A 24,916-nucleotide genomic window follows, 5' to 3' on the forward strand; every position below is an offset into this window, starting at 1 on the left:
GAAAATAATTTATCCATTTGAATAGAGGAAAAAATGTGATAATTATATTCAGTGCTTTTTTCTTGTGAATACAGCTGGAGAATTGGGGACGTTGTCTCCCCAAAACTTTCTCGCATACTCTCTAATAAAGTTGTTAGCCCAGAAAACGCCTTGAATTGCACTGACATACAGATAGTTACGAAATATTTACTTTTGGCGTGAATTTAGCATTTTTACTGAATCTATCGTGTGATGGCATTTTTTTTTTTAGATTAATCTCTGGCATGCAGTTAATAGTATCCGAAAATTGAATTTGTGCTTTATACATGTTTTTATCAACTGATTGAAAGAAAGATTTGACATGAAAATGCCCTTGTAGCCACAAAATCTCATACCAAATTTATATATTTAAGTCATAGCGTTTCCGAATTTTCACGTTTACTTATTTCTGAAAGTACACAGCGACAGACAGTCAACTCTCGGTTGGATTTGGCTCAAAATTCCACAGGTATCTATATACACGATAGATAATAAATCTATGTACCAAATCTAATTTATCTAGCTCTCTTCGCTTTGTAATTATCATGTTACCTTATACTCAAACAGCCGCATTTCCTCTGAACAGATTTTACTCAAAATTTGATAGAAATCTGCAAATTTGGTGTGAAGACCATGTGACAAATTTCATCCGTCCAGCTAAAAGCGTTTTTTAATTATCTTAATCATAGGGAGGCAGACAGACATTTTTAAAAATGTGTCTTTCGAGCTTATGGAGATCTAAAACATGGAGATTCGTCAAAACCTCGAGTTTGAATTTTTTAATGATAGCTATACTTTTTCTATACTAGGCATAGATGAAAGCAAAAAAGAGTACGCCAAAGTGTTAGAGCTCTAATACAAAAAATATTGAATGATGATATAAATATACATTTATTTAAGCGTTACCTAAAGAATCTCCATCATCCCAGTAGAGTTCACCTTGAGCTTGTAAATTTTCATCTATAGCAGCAATAAGCATAAAAGGCATTTTTCGGCTACAAAAGGAAGTAGTATTATTACTTTATAAGCATATAATTACAATACTATATCTTTGAAAATTTGTTGAATTGCAAATACATTCCAGGGGGTTATTTACATATTTAACGTACAAGAGGCTTAATATTTTCAAAAATAAACATATTATCTGAAAAGAAGCCAGCAGAAGTGTTCTATATTTAAACTTCTTGTTTACTTAAGCAAGATGACGCGCTTTGTGCTTCTTGATACAATAAAAAACAAACAAACTTGAAAGTATATATTGGATGCCTTCTTTCCGACTGAATTGTGTTTGAAATTTGACGCATATTTACAGTCATAAACTATATTTTCAGTTACAAAACCATACTCAACATTTTATTCTCTTCAGTCATATTGACTTTGAGTTATCATGTCCACAAACTAGCGAATATATAGAAGGACAACTGATTAACCTGTTATTATCAGATGTGGTCTGAAATTCCATAAAGATTTACGCTTCGGATTACCATCGACAAAATTTCATCCGTTTAGCTCTTTGGGAGTTTCTAATTATCATTAGTTTCAGTTTATAACCAGTATGAGTAGGCTCCTCAAAACTCTCTCGCATATTCTCTTATAAAAGTGTCATCCTACAGACAACTTTACATGACACTGACATACAATAGTCACGAAATATTAACCAATGGCGTGAATTTATCATTTTTATTGAATCTATTCGTGGGATACTTGGTGAAATTTTTGGCGATTAATCTCAGGCATGCGGTTGTTAGTATCCGAAAATCAAATTTGATTTTTAAACGCGTCTTTCCCCAGCGATTTAACAAAAATTTGACACAGAATTACAATTATAATCACAAAATCACACATTAAATTTGATGCATTTAAGTCACTTAACTTTTTTAGTTACCTAGTTTACATGTTTCTGAAAGTATAGACGGAGAGACAGTTCTACCCCTAGTCGCATCTAGCTCAAAATTTGACAGGCGTCTGCATTATAGATGTTAAATCTATGCACCAAATTTTATCTATCTACCTCTCTTCGTTTTGTAGTTATCGTGTTAACTTATATTCGAACAGACATACTTCCTCTGAATGGAGTTGTTCAAAGTTGGATAGAAATCTCTAAATTTGATGCAAATACCGTATATCAAATTTCATCTAGCGCACATTTTGGAGTTATCTTTGTCACAGACAAATAGACAGATGGACATTTTCCGAAAAATGCGTTTTTCGAACTCAGACATGTCTAAAACGTTGAAATCCATCAAAATCTCGAGTTCAGATTTTTTGAAGATTACTATACTTTTGGTACAATTCGGTTTTAACGGCGACCAAAGAGCGCCAAGAAAAAATTTCGCCAAATTATTAAAATATACACAAGTGCATTATTATTTATCATGAAAAATTCTGAAAGTGCAATCATATGCTATATAGTTTGACGATTGATTCTTGGCGCCTTTTGGTCGACTTTACAACCGACAAATACAATACTTTCTCTATACTTTGTAAATGGGAAAGTAAAAACATAAGTACAAAGAGACAAAATTCTTCCCGAATTTAGTGAAAAAAGACAGAATCGCACATTTTATCCCTTTATTCATTGCGTTTTTGAGTCAGAGTGTTCACACATAGGCAATGAATTCCAATCAATGAATGGTCTTTTTCCATATCCATAATAAAACTTTACCCTTCCTCTCCTGCATGAAAACTATGGTTCTAGGGCAAGGCCGTGAACGTGCACTCAGATTTTTAATACCATAGGAATTGGAGATAATAGTGAAGCAGGGTGATAACATGAGTGCAGTGTCATCCAGTCCCCTTCAAAATTTTGAGAGTGACAAAATATTTATGCATGTGTTTAGCTATATTCAGAAAAATAAACTTCTTTCGTCCAAAATTCACTAGAAATGAACAGATCTGATGAGACCATATACCGAATTTCATCTATCTAGAACAAAGCATTTCGGAATTATCGTTTTCATGAACAAACATAATGTCAAAAATGTGTTTTCCGAACACGGTGAGATCTGGTGAGATGCCAGATCAATGAACCCCGGGCTTGGCGACGAATTTGGCGACAAAACAGATGATACTAAAATATTCCAAGAATTTTGGCTATAGAACCAATAGGAGCTGAGATATGATTGATTTCTCGGGAACTTTCTCTGCCCTGCTCCAGAAATTATAAAAGGCGGCAGTCCATGCCGAAGATTATTTTAACGGCGAACTAGTTGGGCCATCCAACGAAAAGCAGGCGTTGAGTGGAGCTCAAGCAATTGGGGAATTGAGCTGTGCGCCGAATCTTGGAGTTCATTATAGAGATGGCATCGAGTCGTATAGTAGTGAGGTCTCAGTTGGATACAGCTAAAGAGAGGAGATAGTGAAGAATTGAAGGCGTTTGGAGAGACCGTAGATATTAGCTATGTAGATTCCCTCCTCCTGCTGAGTTCTGTCTGATCGTTTTGTGTGCTGTGGTTGTTACTATCGATTACGACTTGTGGGCTGCTATGTATTGTCACGGCTGTGTTTGTTGTCTTTGTATTCGTGTTTACGTATCAATAAACGTAGTTATTTGTTATTGACAAGCGAACCCGTTGACTTTACAGACTTTGTGTAGGAAGTTTCGTAACAATACTTTCTTTTTGTATACATTATATATGAGAAAATAAAAATGATTTTTCACACTCAGGGTGTGTGAAATATAAAAGTTTTTGATCTCCTTGAAATAGAATTTTTTAAGGATTGCATAGCTCATGTACAAGAAAGTACAAACCGAGATTACAGCATTCACAATAATTATTTCGCAACTCGATTTATATTGCAGACGTAGATTCAGCCTGAGTCTAAAAAGGTAAAAAAATAATTATTATTATGACAAAAGCAACTTGGCAAACGAAAATTTAACTTACCTAAGCTCTGTATTTTTATCTGGAATTTGTCCAGGCATAATATAACCACCTCTTATAGCAAAAGCAATGCTAGTTAAAGGAACGTTAAGTGAAACTTTTTGACCAGTGCTGTTTATTAGTTGTCCATTACCAGCATACCAATAACCTTTGGGTAAATATGCTGTCACAGTTACATCATTCTGAAAAAATGATGACAATAATTCATATTAGAATTTATTTATTTCTCATTCAACTATTATTGCAAATAAATTAAAATATTATTAATTTATAATAACTTTTTATAATATCAATATCATTTATGTTTATCATTTTAAGCACTTGCATGCACCACAAAAAATTTTATATCACTTTATTATGTAACTATCATACACATATTTTTTGGCTTATAATATTTAAACACCACTTTAATTAATCAATGTCAGCTAGGCATTTTGCATTTTTGCTACAATTTTAAGAGACATATTTCACTTCTGCAAATTTAAATACAAATATATATATATATATAAGTAATGATATTTTAAACTCTTAATTTAATCCAAATTAATTTCCAAAACTTTATCTTAATTTAGCCCATCGTGACTTCATTCTAAAAATATTCTCTTATTTCGTGATCCAATTCCACTTTCGGTTTAATTAATTCCTGTGTAAAATTAATGCGCCATCAGAACTACGTTTCTAGTGAGAGTGATACTTCGGTGCCCTTGAAAAGGTGTCAAAGGTCAACACATGTATGCCCTTGGTGCATAGCCAGAAATCCAATGTTATATAAGGCTAGTGATCATTTGTTTGGCCCTTTTTGCCTTCTGCTTTCTGTGCTGTCTTGCGCCTTCTTGTTAATAATTATGCTTTCCCGAAATGGATATTAAAACGAAATTAAAGATATAAAGTCTATTCACTGCTTGTTCAACCTGCATTCTACTTAAACCAAAATATGTTACATATTATTTAGCCGACAGGATTCGAAATCCATTACATATATATATATTTTGCATACCAATAATATTTTTTATACACCTCATGGGTAATAAGCATTTTTTTTCATGAGCTTTTACCTATTGCAAGCATAGCCTATCATCTTATGAATTCTTCATTTGATATACTGCATTTTTCAGAAGCCTGTATCTAACGGCATAGAACAATTTTACTCTGCAGAGAGGTGAAAAGCAATGTGTAAGAAAAGGACATTTTTAAAGTTTTTTGTTCAACACTTTTTTCTTTCATCTGTTTTTTTCCCAATGTTGATTTCTAGCTTCTTTTTGAATAATATTACTTTGTTTTAATTCGAAATTTGAGTACTGTTTATACATATTTCTTGACAAAAAATAAATAAACAACTCTGCCTCCACCTTCTATCTCATTCCTATTTAGTAAAACCAAAACCAATTTGTGCATGCTTAAAAGTGCAGATAGTTTCTATGTCTATAAGAAGACTGCAGTACAAGCAGACTAAATACTTTTGCATGCTTTGAATTTAAATTAATTTGGTTTTAAATATTTAAAAAGCTACATATAAATTATGATTGTATTTTATTTATTACCTCATAAACAACAGGAATTATCATAAAGGCTGGGCCCCAAAGGAATTGTTCTCCTATTGAATAAGTGTTCTTATCTAAAGGATATCTACATAAAAACAAGAAACAATTTCAGACCCATAAAAAGATTAAATATAGAATTCAAATTTTTTAAAATTATTTATTGATTTATATTACTAAAAGGATTAAAAAAATTTTACCAAATGTGTCTTTTAATCCATAGATGAATAATTAAAAAAATTGCTACACATACACCAATTATTATTTATTTAGCTATCTGACAACCAGCTGGTTTATTAATAATTGTATTTAATTTAAATAAAATATCTTATGTTAACTTCATAGTTACCTCAACAAATAATTTTAAACTGCAAATCGTTATAGACACTTCAATACTTATGCTGCATTTTCTGGGAGACCTTATATATATATATATATATATATACTATTATTTGAAAAATCGAGAGATTATATATACCTGCATATTATTGTAAAAAATATGTAAATGCATGACTTTCACATTTGCAAATGTCATTCTGAAGCAAATACAGTTAGAAACCTGTATTTGCTTTAGAATAACATTTTAAAATATAAATTGTTTTGATGCTGCAAATATTCACAGAGACAATTACTAATCAATGCTAAATGCTAACTCAATGAAGGATCATGTAGATATGAAGCACTCCCACCAAATTTGTCATGAAAATGATTTAGCATGAAATCAATAATTCAAACTATAGCCAACATTTATGGGTAAAAAACAACCTTTTAATCATTTTGCTTCTAAAAAGAAGATTAAAAGACATGGGGAATTTTTTATAACATTTAACAAAAGTGCAGATATATTCAATATTTAAAAATAAACTACATTAAAGATTTATGAAAAGCTTTCAAGATGATAAATTTCTGAACAGCTTATAGAAATGATTTGAAGCTTAAAAATATTTTATCAAAGAAAAAGGAAAATTCTTCTGCTAGTTCTTCTTTAATCAGATTATTTTAGCATTTTCATGGAAATAACTAAAACACTTACTCAAAAAATAAGGGTCGAACAACAGTATCGCCAAATATATGACTGCGGGCAAACAAAGTATATAAATATGGCAACAAAATGTAACGAGTGCCCAGTGAATTTTTAGTAGCTTCAGTAACAATAGGACCTAAGAAAGCAGGATCCTGTTCCTAAAAATATATATATGTTTACATAAGCAAGATATATGCAATTATAGATAAATATATTATTGAATTCTAATTAAAGAAGCAATTCTAGTAACAACAATTTACAATTAAACAAAAATTATTAGAATGTCTGAATGTAACAATGTATGAAATAATAGCATTATGAAATGACACTATTTTGAGGTTACAGTGAACCTATTTGACTTCACTGTAATAAAGTAATAAAACAGTTATCCAGGGTAGGGAAACAATAAGGGAATCAACAATTCTATTTTCAAATTATCGTGTTACTAAAGAAAGTTTTATATTTCAATCCATTCAACTATATTAAATGGAACAGCTGTGAATATTACAACATCTGAATTTACTTGTTAAAAATATATTTGTTTGCTATGATAGTAAATATTACATTAGTTATACCTTTATTAAAAATATATATTGAGACTTTCAAATTCTTTTTCAACAATGGAAAAAAAAAACTATGTAAATTATATATTTTTTGGAAATTCATTTAATATTTTAAAATGTTTAAAGAATGGAAATTAATAAATCTTGGGCATATCTTAGTGACAATAACTTTTGAAGATGAAACACTGCTTACTTTCTGCCCAAGATTATTATGATTCCTTGAAAATGGATAAAATGCACCTAAAGACTGCCATCTTGCACAAAGTGGAACAGTTGTGTCACCATTAAATCCACAAATATCAGATCCAATCATAGAGACTCCATACAGGTTAAAATTAAGCAGTGCTAAATAAATGAAAAAAAATTTTTTATATAAAATTTATGCACATTTTTAAACACATATTGCCAGCTGGATGGTGAATATTTCAAGATAATTAAAAAAATAATAATATCAGCATATGTAACCCTACACTGCCATCTGTAATGCTGACAGGGGAGTTAAAAATATCCTAGTTTTTTTAGCTCTGCATCTTTAATGGATGCAAAATTTCAACTTCAGTTTTGACATCTGATGTCTGCATTTTTTATTATTTTAAATTTATGATGATTCGTAATAATCTCACTTCAGTTAAAGTGTATTGCCAGTGTTTCCTTACAACATTATTTTTATTCTGTATTGCATTTTTTTTTCTGTTACTGTTAACTATTTGTTTCTGTGAATATTAGGGATAAAAAATATTCACCTACAAGGAAACAAAACTTTTTATGTTACTACATTTTGATAACTAAAATGCACAACAAATAAAATATATATTGTTTCTTGCACGCTTTGCAAATGTACATGGGATTTTATATTAACTAATTTAAATATGATTATCACTGATTAACTAATTTGCATTAATTAATTTGTGGTATTCATGTCTCAGATATTGTTAAATGGACAGCAGCTCATCTAGAAAGACATATTAGGTAGGTAATTAGTAAAATAATAAATGAATTAAAAAAAAAGTCCTTTTGTAAATTATTGATTTTAATAATGAAATTGTCTTAACATTGTACAATCAGAATATAAAGGAGAAAACAAAATTACTTTATGCTGATTTGTAAGTAAAACTGCCTTTTGCATATAAACATATGAACATTTAGAATTTGTATGTATTTGTTTATGACAACAACAGAACTAAATTATGAAATAGGCAATTACCTACAAATCTAAGGATAAGAACTATACAAAAGATTATTTCTGATGTATATTCAGGGTAATTTAATTATATAAATAAAATATTTATAAAAGCCATGCATTTAAGATTATGCAATTTAAAATCAATCTACAATTTCCAAAAAATTGCATTATTCATTTTTTCTTTTACGTTTCTATAATTATTTTTAGTAATTTCTTTAATTATCTTTTGCTAGTTTTATATTAAGTTTTTTTTTCTATAAATCTAAAAAAATAATGTAATTTTTTTTTAAATGTCCCTTTTATCAATTTTTTTTTATTATCTTGCTTAAAATACTTTCAAATTTTGAATACATTCGTATGCCAGATACCGAAACAAAATTATCAATATGACTTGCAAATAAATGTTTCATTATTTCAGCTTCGCATAATATATGTTACTTAAAAATTACTCACACAAAGATTAAATAAAAAATATCTTGTTTAGTGAATTGTAAAGGAAAGAGGAGAATCCTAAAACTTACATTACCTAAAGAGCTCTATAAGTTTAATACAGTTAAGGACGTTACTATTTTGATCTACCAGAACAATAAGCTATCAAAGTTTGACTAGGTTTCAAAGAATACATAAAATGTCATCATTTAAAAATATTTCAAGTCAGTGATTCCCAAACTGTGCATCATGGAGTTTTAATTTCATCATAGAGGTAATGCATTATGTCATTTTCATAATTCTGTTTATTTTCATCTTAACCATTCAAAATTTATTGACTTTTTCTTAAAAAGTTTTTACTGAAATTTAAGTAGGGCATCTTGAAAAAATCTAGATACAACAAGAATAAAGAACACCAAAAATGTTTAAAGTTCTAAACTGTGATTCATTCTTTTTTTCAATGTCATAGAATTAAAATAATGTTTACTTGATGTCACACAACAACAAAAGAAAATGACAAATCAGAGGGGAGGATGCGTTTAATGTATCTTCTCCTTGCCTTCCCACTAAGTAGATCTTATTCACTTTCTTTTTATAATTATTTCTTTTTTTTCTCTGATATCTTAACAAGGTAAATAAAATGTAAATATCATAATATCTAGTTTTGCTTGAAAGTATTCTATTATCATAAAGGTGACTCTTAATCTTATCAAGATATTGTGGCGATAATAATTTATCTCTCCTGTTCTGTTCTGCAATTTGAGGAATATTTTTGAAGATCAGAATTGAGGTCACTGAATCATAACATGGTTCTAAATATAGACTGTTAGAATTAGTTATGATATCAATAGATAATAACTTCATCCAAACAATAAATTTTATCATAGCAAATCACAAAAAATGTCACAGCCATCATATTTCCTTCCAATTTTCAAAATGAGGAATAGAAAACAATGAAGGAATGAATATGAGAATAATAATAATAATAATAACTTTTGTTTCAACTAGAACAAAGTAAAGAATATTCATAAAATCAAGCACAAATTTTTGCACATGAAGTCTGCATAACTAATTATACTGATCAGAAAAAAGTTGAATATCAACAAACATTTGTAAGACTTGTGAGACTAGAAATCTCATGAAATGTTGCGAGTTAAATATCATCATTCAAAACAAGGTGAAATATTCAGCCTTTCATGGAAAATATAATGGATAAAAAAAATGACAATATAGATCGATTGCTATCTCAGTGTCTTCATTTTGCATATATTGTGTTGATTTATATTCTGACAATTGAACAGACAAACTTCTTCTTAACGGATTTTGTACAAAATCTGATAAATAAAAATCTACAAATTTCGTTTAATGTCTATATACCAAATTTCATGCGACTAGCTCAAAGTTATTTTATATTATTGTGTTCACAGAAGACAGATATGATTCTAAAAATGTATTTTTCATTCTCAGGGTGGTTTGAAATGAGGAGATTCATAAAAGTTTTGAGATAAACTTTTTCTCTGATTATAATACTTTCTCTTTGTATACTCCATATATTTCATATTTTTCGATGATGCCAATATAGTTGCTGTAAAACTCTTTATACCAATTTTAATTAACTTTTAAGCCTATTTTTAAGAATATTTCATAACAGTATTTTCATGGTTGTAAATGAAACCACAATAATTTTCATTGTTTCATTAAATATATGATCACATGATTTTTTTTCATAGTTAAAAGCTAAAGAAGGATTCTTTTAATTATGCAGCTTATAGGACAAATAAAAAAAGCAAAGTTAGAATACCGTTAAATTCAGAAGATAGATCAACCAGGCATAATAACGCTATGATGAAAATGGTCCCCATTAGAAAAGTTCATATGCACAATGAACAAAACATATGAAAGCCTATTGAAATAACATGGCTTTAATATCTGACAATTTGATGGTATCATGGACATGAAGTTTTATCTAACTGGTTTCAATAAAATTAAATATAACTAATACCTCTGGCAAAACAGCTGGTCGTCAACGAAGACTATTATACAATTAAGCCATGATATCTTAATAAACATTTCTATAATGTTCTATATTAATATTTATATTGATATAGGGAAACTATTATTTTATAAATTCTCTTATTAATGAAGAGATAATCACAATTAAAAATTATTTCAATAAAAGAAAAAGTACCCCAAACACACTTAAAAAAAAATTTAAAATCCAATCACATCAAACTACAGAAAAATAATAAAAAAAGTGCTTACTGTAAGTTCAAATAGAGTTTTAAAAACATTTAAAAATAAAAAAATAATAATAATATAAACATTAGAGAAATAACAATATTTTCACAAATAAGAAACATACAGAACATATATAGAATTATTAACTCACTTTGGAAACAAAATTATGATTTTGAGAGAAAAATTTAGAAAATTAATTTTACAAATTTACATGTAATACTGTAGCGCAAATCTTCCCATGTAGATGATATATCCCCACTCCAATGTCCACTATGTTTTCCTAATCCAGCAAATGATGCTCTAGATATTATAAAAGGACGTTTTTGTCTAATAGCTTTTAGTGCCCTGAGAATTAAAAAGAAATTCATAAGATATTATTTATATAAATAATACACAATTTTAATAAATACAAATATGACATTGATATATTATTGCTATTTTAACTGCAAATCTTTAACTAATAAATGCAGAACAGAATTTCTAAGATGATTAAAAAATAAAGAATCTATTATTATTAATCATCTTTTTTTTTTAGATTTATACCCATTGCAATATTTATAGCAACAAATCAACTGATTGATTGGATAAAAGAACTTACCTTCATTTTAAAGAGCAATGACTTTTTAACTATGTCAATACTTATTATTAAAAAATTCAAGATTTTAAAATTGAGAATTATTTGAAGAGAAAAAAGTCAAGTGAAGGTCAGCAAAAAAAGGATTCAATACCAAAGCTACTGTTGTTTACACTAGGTTTTGAACTAAGTTTAATTATTTTCATACCTTCATGTTTTGATTAAGTAGTTTAGAAAATTACATTTTAAAAGATTATTGTTGATAGCAGCTGATGGTTTACATTCATAGGTAACAAAAGAGCATTTTTCAAATTCCAGAAATTGCATGAACAATGATCTAGCATTCATCAATATCAGCTTTAAAGATAATAACCACTCAGCCTAGATTATAGCCATTAAAAATAGATACAATTGTATATATTTATATATAAGCAAAAGCCATATTACTCTGGTCCTTACTTCATGGATGTGGATAATTATGTTAGATTAAGCTTGATTAGTAACATGTTATTATTTTTTAAAGCCTCAATTTATTCCACACTTTAACATGGATCTCAATGCAAATAGTTATAAGAAAAAAACCAGCACAAAATTAACCTTTAGAGTCATTATCTTCAACATAAGTAATAATAATATATAGTAAAAAACAGGCATTTGAATGGGAGCAATTCTTTATTTAAGGAATGTACTTATTTATAAGAGAAACAAAATCTTTTTTGTTAAATACAGAATGAGAAATGAAAAATAAATTCCACCAAACAAGTTTAGTAAATTAAATAAATTTTAAATATCAGGATAACAATAATGGTATTTTTAAAGCCATTAATAAAATTTTTAATTGCTTTAAGTCATATTCCAGCAAATAATTACTCACTGATTAGTTGCATTAGCCTCTCTATATCCTACTAAATTGTGCTCATTGTAATGGATGGTCGAATAATGCTTTGCTGTCATGCAGATTGTTTTTTTACGTAATGGCAAGTTCCCATTTTCCCAGTTGGGCAGGTAAGGTGGATCTTCAAAGGATGATTTCATACATCCCTGTTTTCCTCCATCATAAAAGTTTGATGGTTCATTCATGTCCTTTAAAAGAAGTTATTCATTAACTAAAATAGCAAATATGATTGAAAAACAAAGAGAATGATTTAGGACATTAACATAAAAGATTGATCGGCAAGTTATTAATAAGTACCTTATTTTAAATACAATTTAATTAATTTTCTTTGATTTTTAACTATGACAAAATAATATGCTACAAAGATTTCAAGACAATATATTTGTGCATATATGATAGATTAGATTTTTCAGTTTTTTTGAAACTATTTTTCTTATCACTTAAAAAACTAAACATAAAACATATAAAGACATTTAATTTATGCATTACACAAGCTTTTAGGGGTTTTTTTCCTTCTTTTTTTTTACGTTTTTAAAAACCTCATTACGATAACTTTAATTCTCTGACACCATTATGAAATACCTCATGAGAAACAATGAATTCCAAAATGAGCAATTTTCTATAGTTTTGTTTTCAAAACATAGGGAAATTAGTCTCAAATACATAAAAGCTCAGACTGCATTGCTAATGGCCTTTTACTTCTTTAGCTGCACAGAAAACATACAACTTTAGTTATTAGTCATAAAGAAATAATATACCTTCAAAACTGTAACTAAATGAACTTTTCAATCTTACTTCCAATAAATAATTAAAGATTTAACTGAAAATTTTTATTTACAAATATTATAGTATGCTTACAAAACATATTATTTTACATATACTACACATATTATGTTTACATTTACTGTACATGTTAAAAATAGAATTTTTCAATCACCTAGACCATTCTACGAATTAAAGTACGAACAATTTAAAGAAAATGGGCCTGAGTAAATTTTTTAGGGCATTCTGGTATTAAAAGAGCCCCATGCCATTGACAAACTTTTGGCTTAACTGCATGCCATTGGGTATTTTAGGTTTAAATGTATTTTACTAATGAACATAGTAATTAGACTAATATACCAACTTTGGTGGGGAGGAGGGGAGTGCGATTAATTGTTTGTAACCAAATAATACACACAAATACCAAATTTACAAACAATCTTAAAATTATATATTTCAGTATTAATACCTTATATTCTTTATTCTAAGCAAAAATATATTTTACATTTTTTTTTTTTTTGAAAAAACAATAAAGAGAAATTACTTTTTTTCTTGTCAAAACATCAAGGAAAAATAATTATTGATACATAAATTTTACAATTTCATATAAGGAAATAAAAATCACACAAAAAAATCAAAAGTTTACTTACAATCCAAATGCCATCAAAATCTATTTTGTTGTGAAAGTCAGAAAATAGTTTCATCCAATAAGCAGGAGTTTTGGGATGGCTGAAATCAGGATAAACCGTCTCGCCATTAGTCCAAACCTTAAGAAGATAATTAAAAATATGAAATAATATAGAATTAATTCTTATTCAGCAAAATAACTTAGGAAATAATATGTTTTACCTTCCCTCTAAACATAGTACCATCAGGATTTTTTACAAAAATGTCTTCTTTTAGACCTTCATCATATGGAGGATAGGTACCTGGTTTTTCTGAACAACTAAGTCCAGGATCCTAACAATAAATTAAAATTAATTACACATGATAAAAGTTCAAACTGTTATTTTATATATTGTAGACAAGTATAAGAATTTAATTAACTGTATAAAGATAGAGCTATGGAATACAAAAATGGTAGTAGTATATTTCCCAAAGATATTAGGATATATCTTTGGAAAGCCAATATTGGAATATACAACTGAACTTCTTCTATAACTAACATTCATTCATTCACTTCTAGTGCTATTCTGGACTCAATTTTTAAAAAGAACTACATTTCTTTTTCATTTTCTACTATTTGTTTTTATTTTAAAATTTTGGATCTGTATCAGGTATTATAAAGGAAAATATTTGAAGAGAAAGTTCGAATCATGTAATTTTTTGTTTATGTAAGTAGACTATAGTAACAAAATACAAGATATAGTAGAATGAAAACTTTAATTTTTTGAAAAGATAAACCTGCAATATGGATAGAGCAGTGGTGATAGGCACTTATATGTGCAAGATTATGTATTACAACTTCTTATAAATGAAAATTAATTTGCTGCTTTAATTGCCTATATTCTTCATTTTGGAAGAACAAATGAAGAACCCTTAAATTTTAATTCCAATACTGGCTTACATAATGTTTAATATGCTGATATTTCATCAATGTTTAAAGAGGATTTTAAGCTATAACTTTTTAACATAAAATATTAATATATTTTTACATGTTTCAAAAAAGTATGTATTAAAATGTCAGATAAAATAAATTAAAATTTAACATAAAGTAAATAAAAATGCATGCTGATAAATACAAAAATATTTAAGTAAAATTTCTAAATAACGTTTAAAGTGAAGCTTACAGTCATGAGTACATAATGCATTCCTTTACTATGTAATTCTTCAACAAATTCTGGTAATCCAGCAAAGTTTTTTTGATCATATGTGAAATCTTTCCATTTATCCATGTAATCAATATCATTCCATTGAACATCCTTTATAAAAATAGAAATAAGTACATTAAATTTTATTCAAAGGAATTATAAAAATGTGTAATAGAAGCATCTTTACAAAGTAATAAGAAAATGAAGTTAAAAATTTATCAAAATTAATTTACAATATGAAAAATGCACTTTAAAAAATATAAATGTAAAATTGTCTGTTTCTTGTGATTTTCTTTTCAGATTATTTTTAATGGATTAATAAGTTTTAAATATTTTATCAATACACATCTGAAATTATAATGTGATTTTATAATTTATTTAAAGACTGCATAAAAAATTAGAAGCTTAATCAAATAATAAAGGCAAGTTTAATGAAACAAACAATTCAATTTAGAGCAATTTTTAAAATATAATGCATTAATAAATTTTGGGGAGAATAGAAATGTCTTAGAGGGATGCCATAAAACACTGCAGAAATAACAACTTCACATGTTAACTCCATCAAATCTTTCATTTAGAACCTGTCATAAAGATGCATTAAATCAATGCTTTAGTGACTAATTGATTAAAATATGAATCTAAAGTACACTTTATTCATTTTGTTAAAGTAATATCAATTCAGAAATAAGCTAAGATAATCAAACCATTAGATTTTTTTAATTAAAATAAACTTAATGACAGAATATTGTGTTCATTAATCCTAAAAACATAATAAATACTCAATGAAACATAAACTGAATACATAATGGTGTTATATATTTTCATGATACAATTTTATGCTCTCAAACATTAAATGATGAAAAAGAATTAGTGGCAATCAGATCATTCTCTTTTTATAAATTACAAAATGGAATTTTGTTTCATTTATAATTACCACCAATAGCATAATAATGATAACAATCAAAATTTAAACAACATTATTGAGAGCTAGATAATAAAAAAGTAAATTAAAACAGTATTTCTATTTGTATGATACATTATTATGACATTAATAAATTCTTTCAGAAACAGGACAAAATGTTTTTATTAAAAATATTACCAAAAAGATTATTAAACATCGTTAATGGCATGAATAAATGAAAATATTACTAATTAATATCTGTATGACACACTCCCCCCCCACAAATATATATTCATGTCTTCATATAATTCAGATTTAAAATATACTTACTACAGGAATACCAGCATCAAGATTACGTTGCAATGTTTGTTTTGTTGTATTGAGAGAACCATAGCCATATCGACAGAGTTGGAATCCTAAGCTCCAATATGGTGGCATAAAAGTTCGGCCTACTATACTGGTGTATTGTTGAACAACATTGGCAGGAGAAGGTCCCAACATAATAAAAAAATCCAAAATTCCACCAATGGGTCTGAATGTTATTGCAGGAGTAGGTTGTAAAATGATATCTAAAACATACAGTAAATTAATACAAGGAATTTCAAGTATTAAATTTTTTTCCCCAATTACTCAAGAATTTATAAAAATTAATACAAGGTATTTTTGAAAATTTAAGCAACTATCAAATATAAATGAATGAATATATGAAGATTCTTTTGTACAGAAACATTGGAATGAAACCAGAATTTTTTTTCTTGACATAAAACCAGCTTTTTGTTTACTTTATAATTTAAATAATTAGATGATTTTATGGTTGTTCGAACAATCCATTACACTGGACTCACAAATGTCTATTGTATTGCCCTCCATTCAGGATCGCATCAGATGAGGAACTACACTTTTCAGAGCAGGAAGTACCATATTTGATGGTATAACAGATTAAAAGCAACAGAGATATTATTAACTGCACACAAAAACTCCAGTCAAACAGTAGCCAGATAAATTTTAGTTCTTTGCAAGGCAACTGCAGGTATTAATAGAAAAAAATATTTATTGTTTTAAAGCTGTAGTTCTACCAATTTTCTTATCCTAAGTATGTATTATCTGATGACTGCAGAATTACATTGTGAGTTACATAGTAAAATATGCAGCCAATAAATTTTGTTCTTGCAACAAATGAAAATACTGTTTCCTTTCCATATTTCCTCCACAAAGTCATCTTTCTATTTAATTATACAAAAGAATTACAGAATTTTAATATTGTTCCACATTTCTAAAACAATGATAAAGATAAAAAATTCTAATGATAATCTACTTTTTTATGCACAATATACAAATGCAATATACAAATATAGCATGCACATTAAATACAAGGTTTTAATTTATCAAATTATTAAAAAACAGTGTATATCGCAAGAGACAACTTTTACAAATCGAAGCAATAGCGGATTGTCTAGTAGACAGTTATTAAGGGCACTGACTTGAAAGAAAGCGAGACACACACAAATCAAAATACTATTATTATCCTGATTTCCAAATAAATACTCTACAATAATAATACTGTAACAATAAAAACTCTATGAATTATAAAATATTAAGATAATAATAATGTTTTGTCAAGTTACAATTAATCGGATTTCTATATGTTGCATTACTTTCACTATTTATAAACATGAAATATCTGCTTAAATAATATTAAGTACATACATGAATGGCACAGAAACATAAATCTTCTCTATCTCTAATAATTTCTACTGCTAATAAAATTGAATGTGTGTGTCTATGTGTGTTAGCACTATACAGGCCAGCCTAGTTTATATGTAGCTACCAAATTTGGCATATGTATACCTAGAATGGTGAGGATATACTTAGGACAATTTAAATTTTTTTTTTTTTTTTTTTTTTTTGTTAATAAAAATAGGCTGGATTTTGGCAATTTTCCATGATAACTTCTAAAATATACAAAATACCATTGCGGAGAAAAAAATTTATACTGTTTAAAAGTTTTCAAAAAATTGTCTTTTTAATGGTAATATATATTATATACTTAATTTTCAATAATAGATTATATTGTTGGCCTAAAATTGAAACCATTTTTATTGCTTTATTAAATATTTAATTATATAATTTTTTTTCTCATTGTTGAAAGCTAAAGAAAAAAGATACCTTTTGTAGCAAATTTTTTTTCTTATAAAGTGAAAAAAAATTCAATGAAATTATTATGTGACAAATGATAGAAAGTAGATGAATCAAGTATTTATATTTTTAATAGTGCTATGTTGTCATAGAACTGGTTCCCATTAAAAATGTTTATACACACAATAAATAGAAAATATGACAATACCTAATAATTTAACAAAGCCATGAACATAAAATTATGCCTATGTGATTTAACTGAAATTGAATCCCTGGCTATTCGGCTGGTCACCAAAGGTGACTAGTAATCAATAAAAAAAAATATTTTTTTGCAAATATGTAGAAATAAAAAAAAAATCTAAAATTAATCATTATCATGGTGCTTAAGTTAAAAATATGGAACTAAATTAACAAATTTATTAAAATAGAATGTACCATGACTTCAACATACCATGACCATTCATTCATTCAGCAATATTCATTTACCATGACTTCAAAATATTGAAATTTGTTCACTGAATGGAAATGCAAATTAATAATAAATCCTGCAGATTTAAACAGATCTATAGTAATTTTTTTTTTATTTATACTGGTAATAATGCCATTATTTATCTCTTTGATTTATTTTTGTTGAAGCCAATTTATAAATCAACAGCTTTTTTCCTCCTATGCTTTTCAAATCTCATTAATAATTCATTTTTTACATTTGCTTAAAAATATATTTACAATTTGAAAATATTAATATGAAATGTATACATCAAAACCATTTTTCTCTTTTTTTAATGGAAGTTAAGTTTTTACCACCTAAATCAGAATTTAGATAATGAAAAATTATATTAAAAAATTTCAAAGGGTGAAATCTGAATAAATTATACTTTAGACTAAATATTAAAGTAGCATTATTTTGAAATTTATAATGTATTTTCTAATAGAATCACTATCACTATTGGTACTAACATCAATTTTCTAAAATACTTTATACAGTTCTGTTCTTATTTTCCTTGCACAAGATAATTTATATTCAGTTTCATTTAAAAAATTTCTTTAGAATTGAAAAAGCTTATAAAATAAACAAAAAAAATATATATATAATGTATGCAAAATGATGCAATTTTCTTTTTATATTCTGTTTATAGTGAAATATTTTAGACCAATTTCTGAATAAAACTTCATCACATTTTAGATCTTTTTATTCATAAAGATAAAACACATGAAATAAGTTTCTTAATAATTCACTGAAATAATTTTAGAAACCAGAAGATACTTGATATTTAATCTGAGAAATAATATATATATATATATATATATAATTTTAGAAGGCTAAATTTTACTTATTATCATATATTTTAATAAAGGTCTAATTACAGATTTTCGCTAAAAGTTAACTTTCAATTTTCATTTAAGAAAAGGCATAGTTAGAAATGTAATGAATAAGTATTTTACTATAAACTTAATGTTTTTGGAAATTAAAGTGACAAGCTCATTTTTTCCATCGAATTTCATCTCAGAGAATTACATTCACTTTTCCAAATCATACTTTCCTTTATCATTTATCAGTGATAATAAAAGAACCGGAACAATCTATAAACTAGAAAAACAATAAGAGATAAAACTTATCTGAAGATAAGAAAAGAATAACTTGCTTTGTTTTATGGCTTTACAAAAGAATTTAATCATTTCATGTAGTCATTAACCATTTGGAAAAAATATTTTCAATTAAACTTACAATCTTACCCATTGCATTACTATTGAACAAGAAAACACCATTTGCTTTTCCATCTTCTTCTAAAGATAAATAAAATGGATGACTTCCATAAAGAGGATAATTGGGCTAGAAATATGATCAGTTTCCATTATGAATACATATATTATCAATAAATTTATTGCAAAATTACACAATTTCCTTGAATTAAAAATATAATAATATAAAAAATACCAGTATTAGGGATGAAAAATAGAAATAATTTTGCAACAAAAAATAATAATAAATTTGAAAATAAGAAATAATATGTGAATAATAATCATATTAAAATAATATTCTAAATATTAAAACAACAATGGCAATAACAGAATTGTTTGTAATTTTAATAACAATATATATACAACAAAAACACCTAAAGTATCAAGCCCTAACAAACAATTAAAATTGCAAAAGAAATATTAAGCTGAAAGTATATATGCGATTCATATTTGGAATTCAATAGAAATGATGACATACTTTTTCATACGCTAGCTATGCTGACTCATTTTAATTAAAATCAAAATTAAAAGACTTCAAATTAATAAATAATAAAATATTAATAATATTAAATACCTAAATTCACTATGTAACAATCTTTGTCATAATTTAGCCATATGCCTTTAAGAGATTTTTTTTTAAAAAAAAATTACAGACTTATATAGATAATAGAATATCTTAAACATTTCAAGTTAGGTAATAAAATCATTTTATTAATTGCATATATATAATTTTCATTCAATTCTTTATATTCCTTTTATAAAGACAAAAAAAAATTACATCTGGAAAATATATGTATGCATATTAAAAAAAAAAAAAAAAACTGAATAATTAATAAGAAAAAAAATTATTTATAAAGCTGCTTTACTGAATAGTATTCATACTAGACTATTTATTTATAACCATTCACATGGTTACTAATATGGTATTGTATTATTGAAAGAACCAGACTTCTACATTTTTTTAATCAATAATTAAAATGTTAAGTTTAAAATGTCTTTAAGGAGTTTTTAAGTTATTAGTCTTGTAAATAATAAAACATGTTCTCAAATATAAACTAAAAATATTTATTTAAATATTTATTAATTGCGAAGATATTTTATTTAAAATTATAATATTTACAAAGTATTCCATATTTGCACCAATGTCAGCCTCTTTTTTTTTTCAAGATGATTGATTATAATGAAAATTAATTACAAACTTAAACTAAGTGAAAAATAAGCAAATGGGACTTTTGCTAGCATTTAATAAATAATGAAAATCTATTTTTAATATAAATTAATTTTTATAAACTTTCTGTAGTTCCTAAACTATCATATTTCAGTGCAATAAATACAGTAAATATAAAAAAGAAAATTAATAAGATTAACCATTGTGAAAATAGTTAGACTTTGTCTTAATTTTTTAAAGGAAACTTTTAATACATGAGCAATGCTCAGCAATTCAATATATATATTCAGATTCATAGCTACCTTTATTTCAAATGTATCAAGTATCTTTTAAAAATATTTCCTCAAAAATAATGAAAATTATGTTTATGAATATCTTTAGTAAATGAAATGAATCATAAACAGAATTCTTACCAAAGGGCCACGATCAGAATTTAAAAGAGTAAATCTTGTCCAATTTACATTTCTCAAGAAGCTTCCATAACTTTCCCCAATACCATAAATGTATCTACTTGGTAGATATGAAGATAGTTGCAACAATTGATCAGAGTAAACAAGCTGTGACAAATTTGTCTTGAAACTATAAAAAAATAACACGCAGGACATAATTAATTTATAAAACTGTTAAGCAATTTATATAGAAATTATTTACAAGATATATACAGCATTGCCTTTATTTATTATAGCAAGTAGCTTTGGTAAACAACGGCTTTGCCAGAATATTCTTTGAATTTGATTTAAATGAATTCTTATACATAATTTAGTATTCATGGTTCTTTTAGCAAAGTATTTTAAAACTTCAACTGCACCAAAAATTTAAAGATTGTTATTTTAGTAGCATTTCATTTGATAAGCTCTGTGTGTATGAACTTTCTAATTGAAGTCAAATCACATTTCAAAATTGCATGAAAATTCCAAATGCTTACAAAATTAAATTTCGAGCTGCATGTTATCTTACATGCTGTTTCAACTTCACTTTCTTATTCTTTATGTGCAGTTAATTCTAAAATAAAATTGAAGTAGCAAATTTAAAATATAATGTGAACATGGCAGATGTTGGATTGAAACATGTTGATGAAAAATTAAAGAAATTCAATTATTTAATATACCATATTAAATTCTTAAGATACTTAGGTCTTAGTGGACTTTGTTTGAATCTCCATCCCCTCAAAAAATCCACCCCCTTAAAAAAATTAGAAAGCCCAAATTCATAATAGCAATATTAAAGAATAAGAAAATACAAACATAACTTGGTAGTTTAGAACAATTGGGAAAAAATACACAATGTTAAATTTTAAAGAAACAATTAAAATAGCTTAAATTATAAGAAAAGTTAAAATTTTGCATAGTTTTAACAGTTATTATTATAACTATTAAAGTTATGCAAAAAGAAAGAAAAAAAAATCTTAAAAAGTACCAAAATTAAGAGAGAAAAATTATACAATAGTGAAAAAACTAAACTCTATTAAAAAGATAATTTTTTGTATTTTAAAATAGCATTTTTATGCAAAAATAAACAAGTTAAGGAAATTCATTAGAAGTTATCCTGAAAAAAATAAAGGAAGAAAGAAATGCTTAAATCACATCTAATCTTTAATTAATTAAAATTTTAAAAAATTGTTCTGAGGTGCAAATAACTTATATCAGTAGCTCAGTCTACACTATTAAGTATCAACGGACGGATACACATGCAAACATAGCCACACCTTAAATCCTTCTCTTTTATTATTAATCAAGCCCCCCCCCCAATAATAATAATAATAATTGCAATTTTATTATATTGATGCATAAAATAAATAAAAATTTCTTACATGATAGTACCAGTTGCTTTTCGAGAAATAATAAGATGCCCTGTTTTTGAATCAATTTTTACATCATAACAAGGTTTATCTAAGTTTTTTAATGCATCATTGAGTGGTATTGGAACTTCAAAACGATCAGCATTGGCGTCAGTTATCTAAAAATAAAAGGTATTAAAAGTTGTCAGACTCATAGTCAAAGAATCTAAATTAAATTTAAAAAAATTTACTGTATCTAGATATAAGTTGACAGTTGAAATTGTAACACTTTATTAATTTATATGATTTTCTTTTAATTTATCAAGTTAAAGAACCCTATTATTTAAGATTACTGATTTTGACTTTTCATCTTGTAATAAAAAAAAATTAGATTTTCCAAATTTTCTAAAAATTTTTTTTATTAAAATTGTTTATTTATAAAAGATTAAACTTTAAACAAAAAATAGTTTAAAATGAGTGTTTATATATTATCTTCAGTGAAATAAAAATTGGAAAAAATAGAACATTTTTAGCTTAAAAATGTTTTTTTAAATCCATTTATGAAAATATTTTTTACATCACGCATACATTTTTATATATGCATATAGAAAAAATGCATTAAAATTGAATTCAGATGTAATTTTTGTATCTCAGTAATAATGAACACCTTTTAAAACAGAATCTTATTTTAAATGACATTCATAGTTAATTATTCATAATTGAATGAAAGATTACTGGATTTGAATATCATATTTATATCATAAAACACCAAACAATAAGCTTTTAATGACAAAAATGTATTTTTATACAACTCAAAAAAGTGAAATGCACATAAAAAATAAATATGTAATATGAACTTTTGATAAGTACTTTGCAGAATTCTACATAATAAGTTAAAAGAAAAAAAGAATAAAAATTTTAAGTTTTCAATTTTTTAAAAGCATTTTAAGTGTTTAAAATCTCTGCCAAATCACATAATTATCTTTATTAATCAACTTAAAGACATTATAAGTAACAAAGAAAGAGAAAGAAATAATTTATTCAAAAAATATACGCACCTTAATTCTTAGCGTGCAATCATCAATAAATGAAATTACGAGACGTAAATTCTGAATATCATTTGGAAAGCCAGATGATGAAGATCTTTTTAAATTGGCTCTTATATGTCTTCCATCTTGTGTTATATTATCTAAGGAATATCCATTATAATTTGAAGGATAAAAACAATAAGGGATACTTAAATGGAGTGAACTTCCATTAGCAGAAGTCTGTGATGATCGGTAACAGCAGCCTCTCTGCCGACAACTTTCTTCTGTAGCCTTTGGATCTGGATGACAATCAAATCTCTCTAAATCTGGAATTCCAGTACATACAGGTGCACAATCCGGCCTCCGTTTAACGGTAATATGATAGAAAGTTATAGAATAATTACTATGGACCCAAGTAACGAAACCAAGAAAACACAAGACAAATCCCACTATAACTAATAACCATAACGGTGAAGTTTTATTTCTCCGCCTATTTTCTGATATTAAATCAAAAGTATCATCCTTCTTAGGCACCTTCATTGCTTCAACTTACTAGTAAGTATCTTATAATTAATTGCAAAATCCCTAATATTAATGTAATTTAAAATTATTACATAAAAAATATTGCCCAATTAAAAAAATAAAATCTTAAAATACTAATCAACAAATTGAATTTCACATTCATACTCATTCATTTCGAACAGTTACAAAAATGATAAATGACAAGAATGATTCTAATCTATTGTCTAGTTTTCTTTTATAGGTTTTGTTACACTTGTTTACAAAGTTCAAATTCCGTCACGTTGTTTTGTTTTGTTTTCATGATACTGAAAACCTGCTGCCATTTCAGTTTTGAAAATTCCTTTTAATTGAAGTCATGTGACAATGGACAAGTCATGATCTACTAGTATCTAGAAATTAGGAAGTTTTGGGCAAACTAGTGTGCTGCAATGGAAAAAGAATTCAAATTTCTGTTGATATAATAATGTCAGCCTACTTGTTAAATTTTGTTATCAGAAATAGCTGTGATTCCGGCGGAGTCTTGTTTGAAATAAATACATGCGATAGAAGGTCTTTTAGCTTTATTTATTTATTCTTTTAAGACACCAGCATCGGACAAATGCATGCGAGGCATAGACAAAGACTAAGAAAGTTATTTTCTTTTCGCTGACGAATATTAGACGGAGGAGAAAAAACACACAACTTCATAATGTTCCATCATCCAGTTATTTTAAATATCTTAATAA

At 26.6% G+C, this 24,916-nt stretch overlaps 1 protein-coding gene across 1 annotated transcript in view; it reads right to left on the minus strand.

The window, feature by feature from the left end:
• The window catches only part of LOC129984475 (lysosomal alpha-glucosidase-like), a 32,371-nt gene extending 7,877 nt beyond the window's left edge, over positions 1–24,494 (minus strand). The window contains exons 1-15 of the mRNA XM_056094360.1: positions 23,700–24,494; positions 22,675–22,820; positions 21,278–21,443; positions 19,691–19,787; positions 16,151–16,389; positions 14,899–15,030; positions 13,958–14,068; positions 13,759–13,875; positions 12,326–12,534; positions 11,089–11,222; positions 7,221–7,372; positions 6,474–6,622; positions 5,444–5,528; positions 3,906–4,084; positions 925–1,013 (exon numbers count right to left, since the gene is read on the minus strand). Coding sequence (XP_055950335.1) covers positions 925–1,013; positions 3,906–4,084; positions 5,444–5,528; positions 6,474–6,622; positions 7,221–7,372; positions 11,089–11,222; positions 12,326–12,534; positions 13,759–13,875; positions 13,958–14,068; positions 14,899–15,030; positions 16,151–16,389; positions 19,691–19,787; positions 21,278–21,443; positions 22,675–22,820; positions 23,700–24,209 — 2,515 coding nt within the window. The 5' untranslated portion in view covers positions 24,210–24,494. The remainder of the gene's footprint in view (positions 1–924; positions 1,014–3,905; positions 4,085–5,443; positions 5,529–6,473; positions 6,623–7,220; positions 7,373–11,088; positions 11,223–12,325; positions 12,535–13,758; positions 13,876–13,957; positions 14,069–14,898; positions 15,031–16,150; positions 16,390–19,690; positions 19,788–21,277; positions 21,444–22,674; positions 22,821–23,699) is intronic.
• Between the last annotated feature and the right edge of the window lie 422 nt (positions 24,495–24,916).

This window comes from Argiope bruennichi, chromosome 9 (assembly GCF_947563725.1).
Source record: "Argiope bruennichi chromosome 9, qqArgBrue1.1, whole genome shotgun sequence".
NCBI lineage: Eukaryota > Metazoa > Arthropoda > Arachnida > Araneae > Araneidae > Argiope > Argiope bruennichi.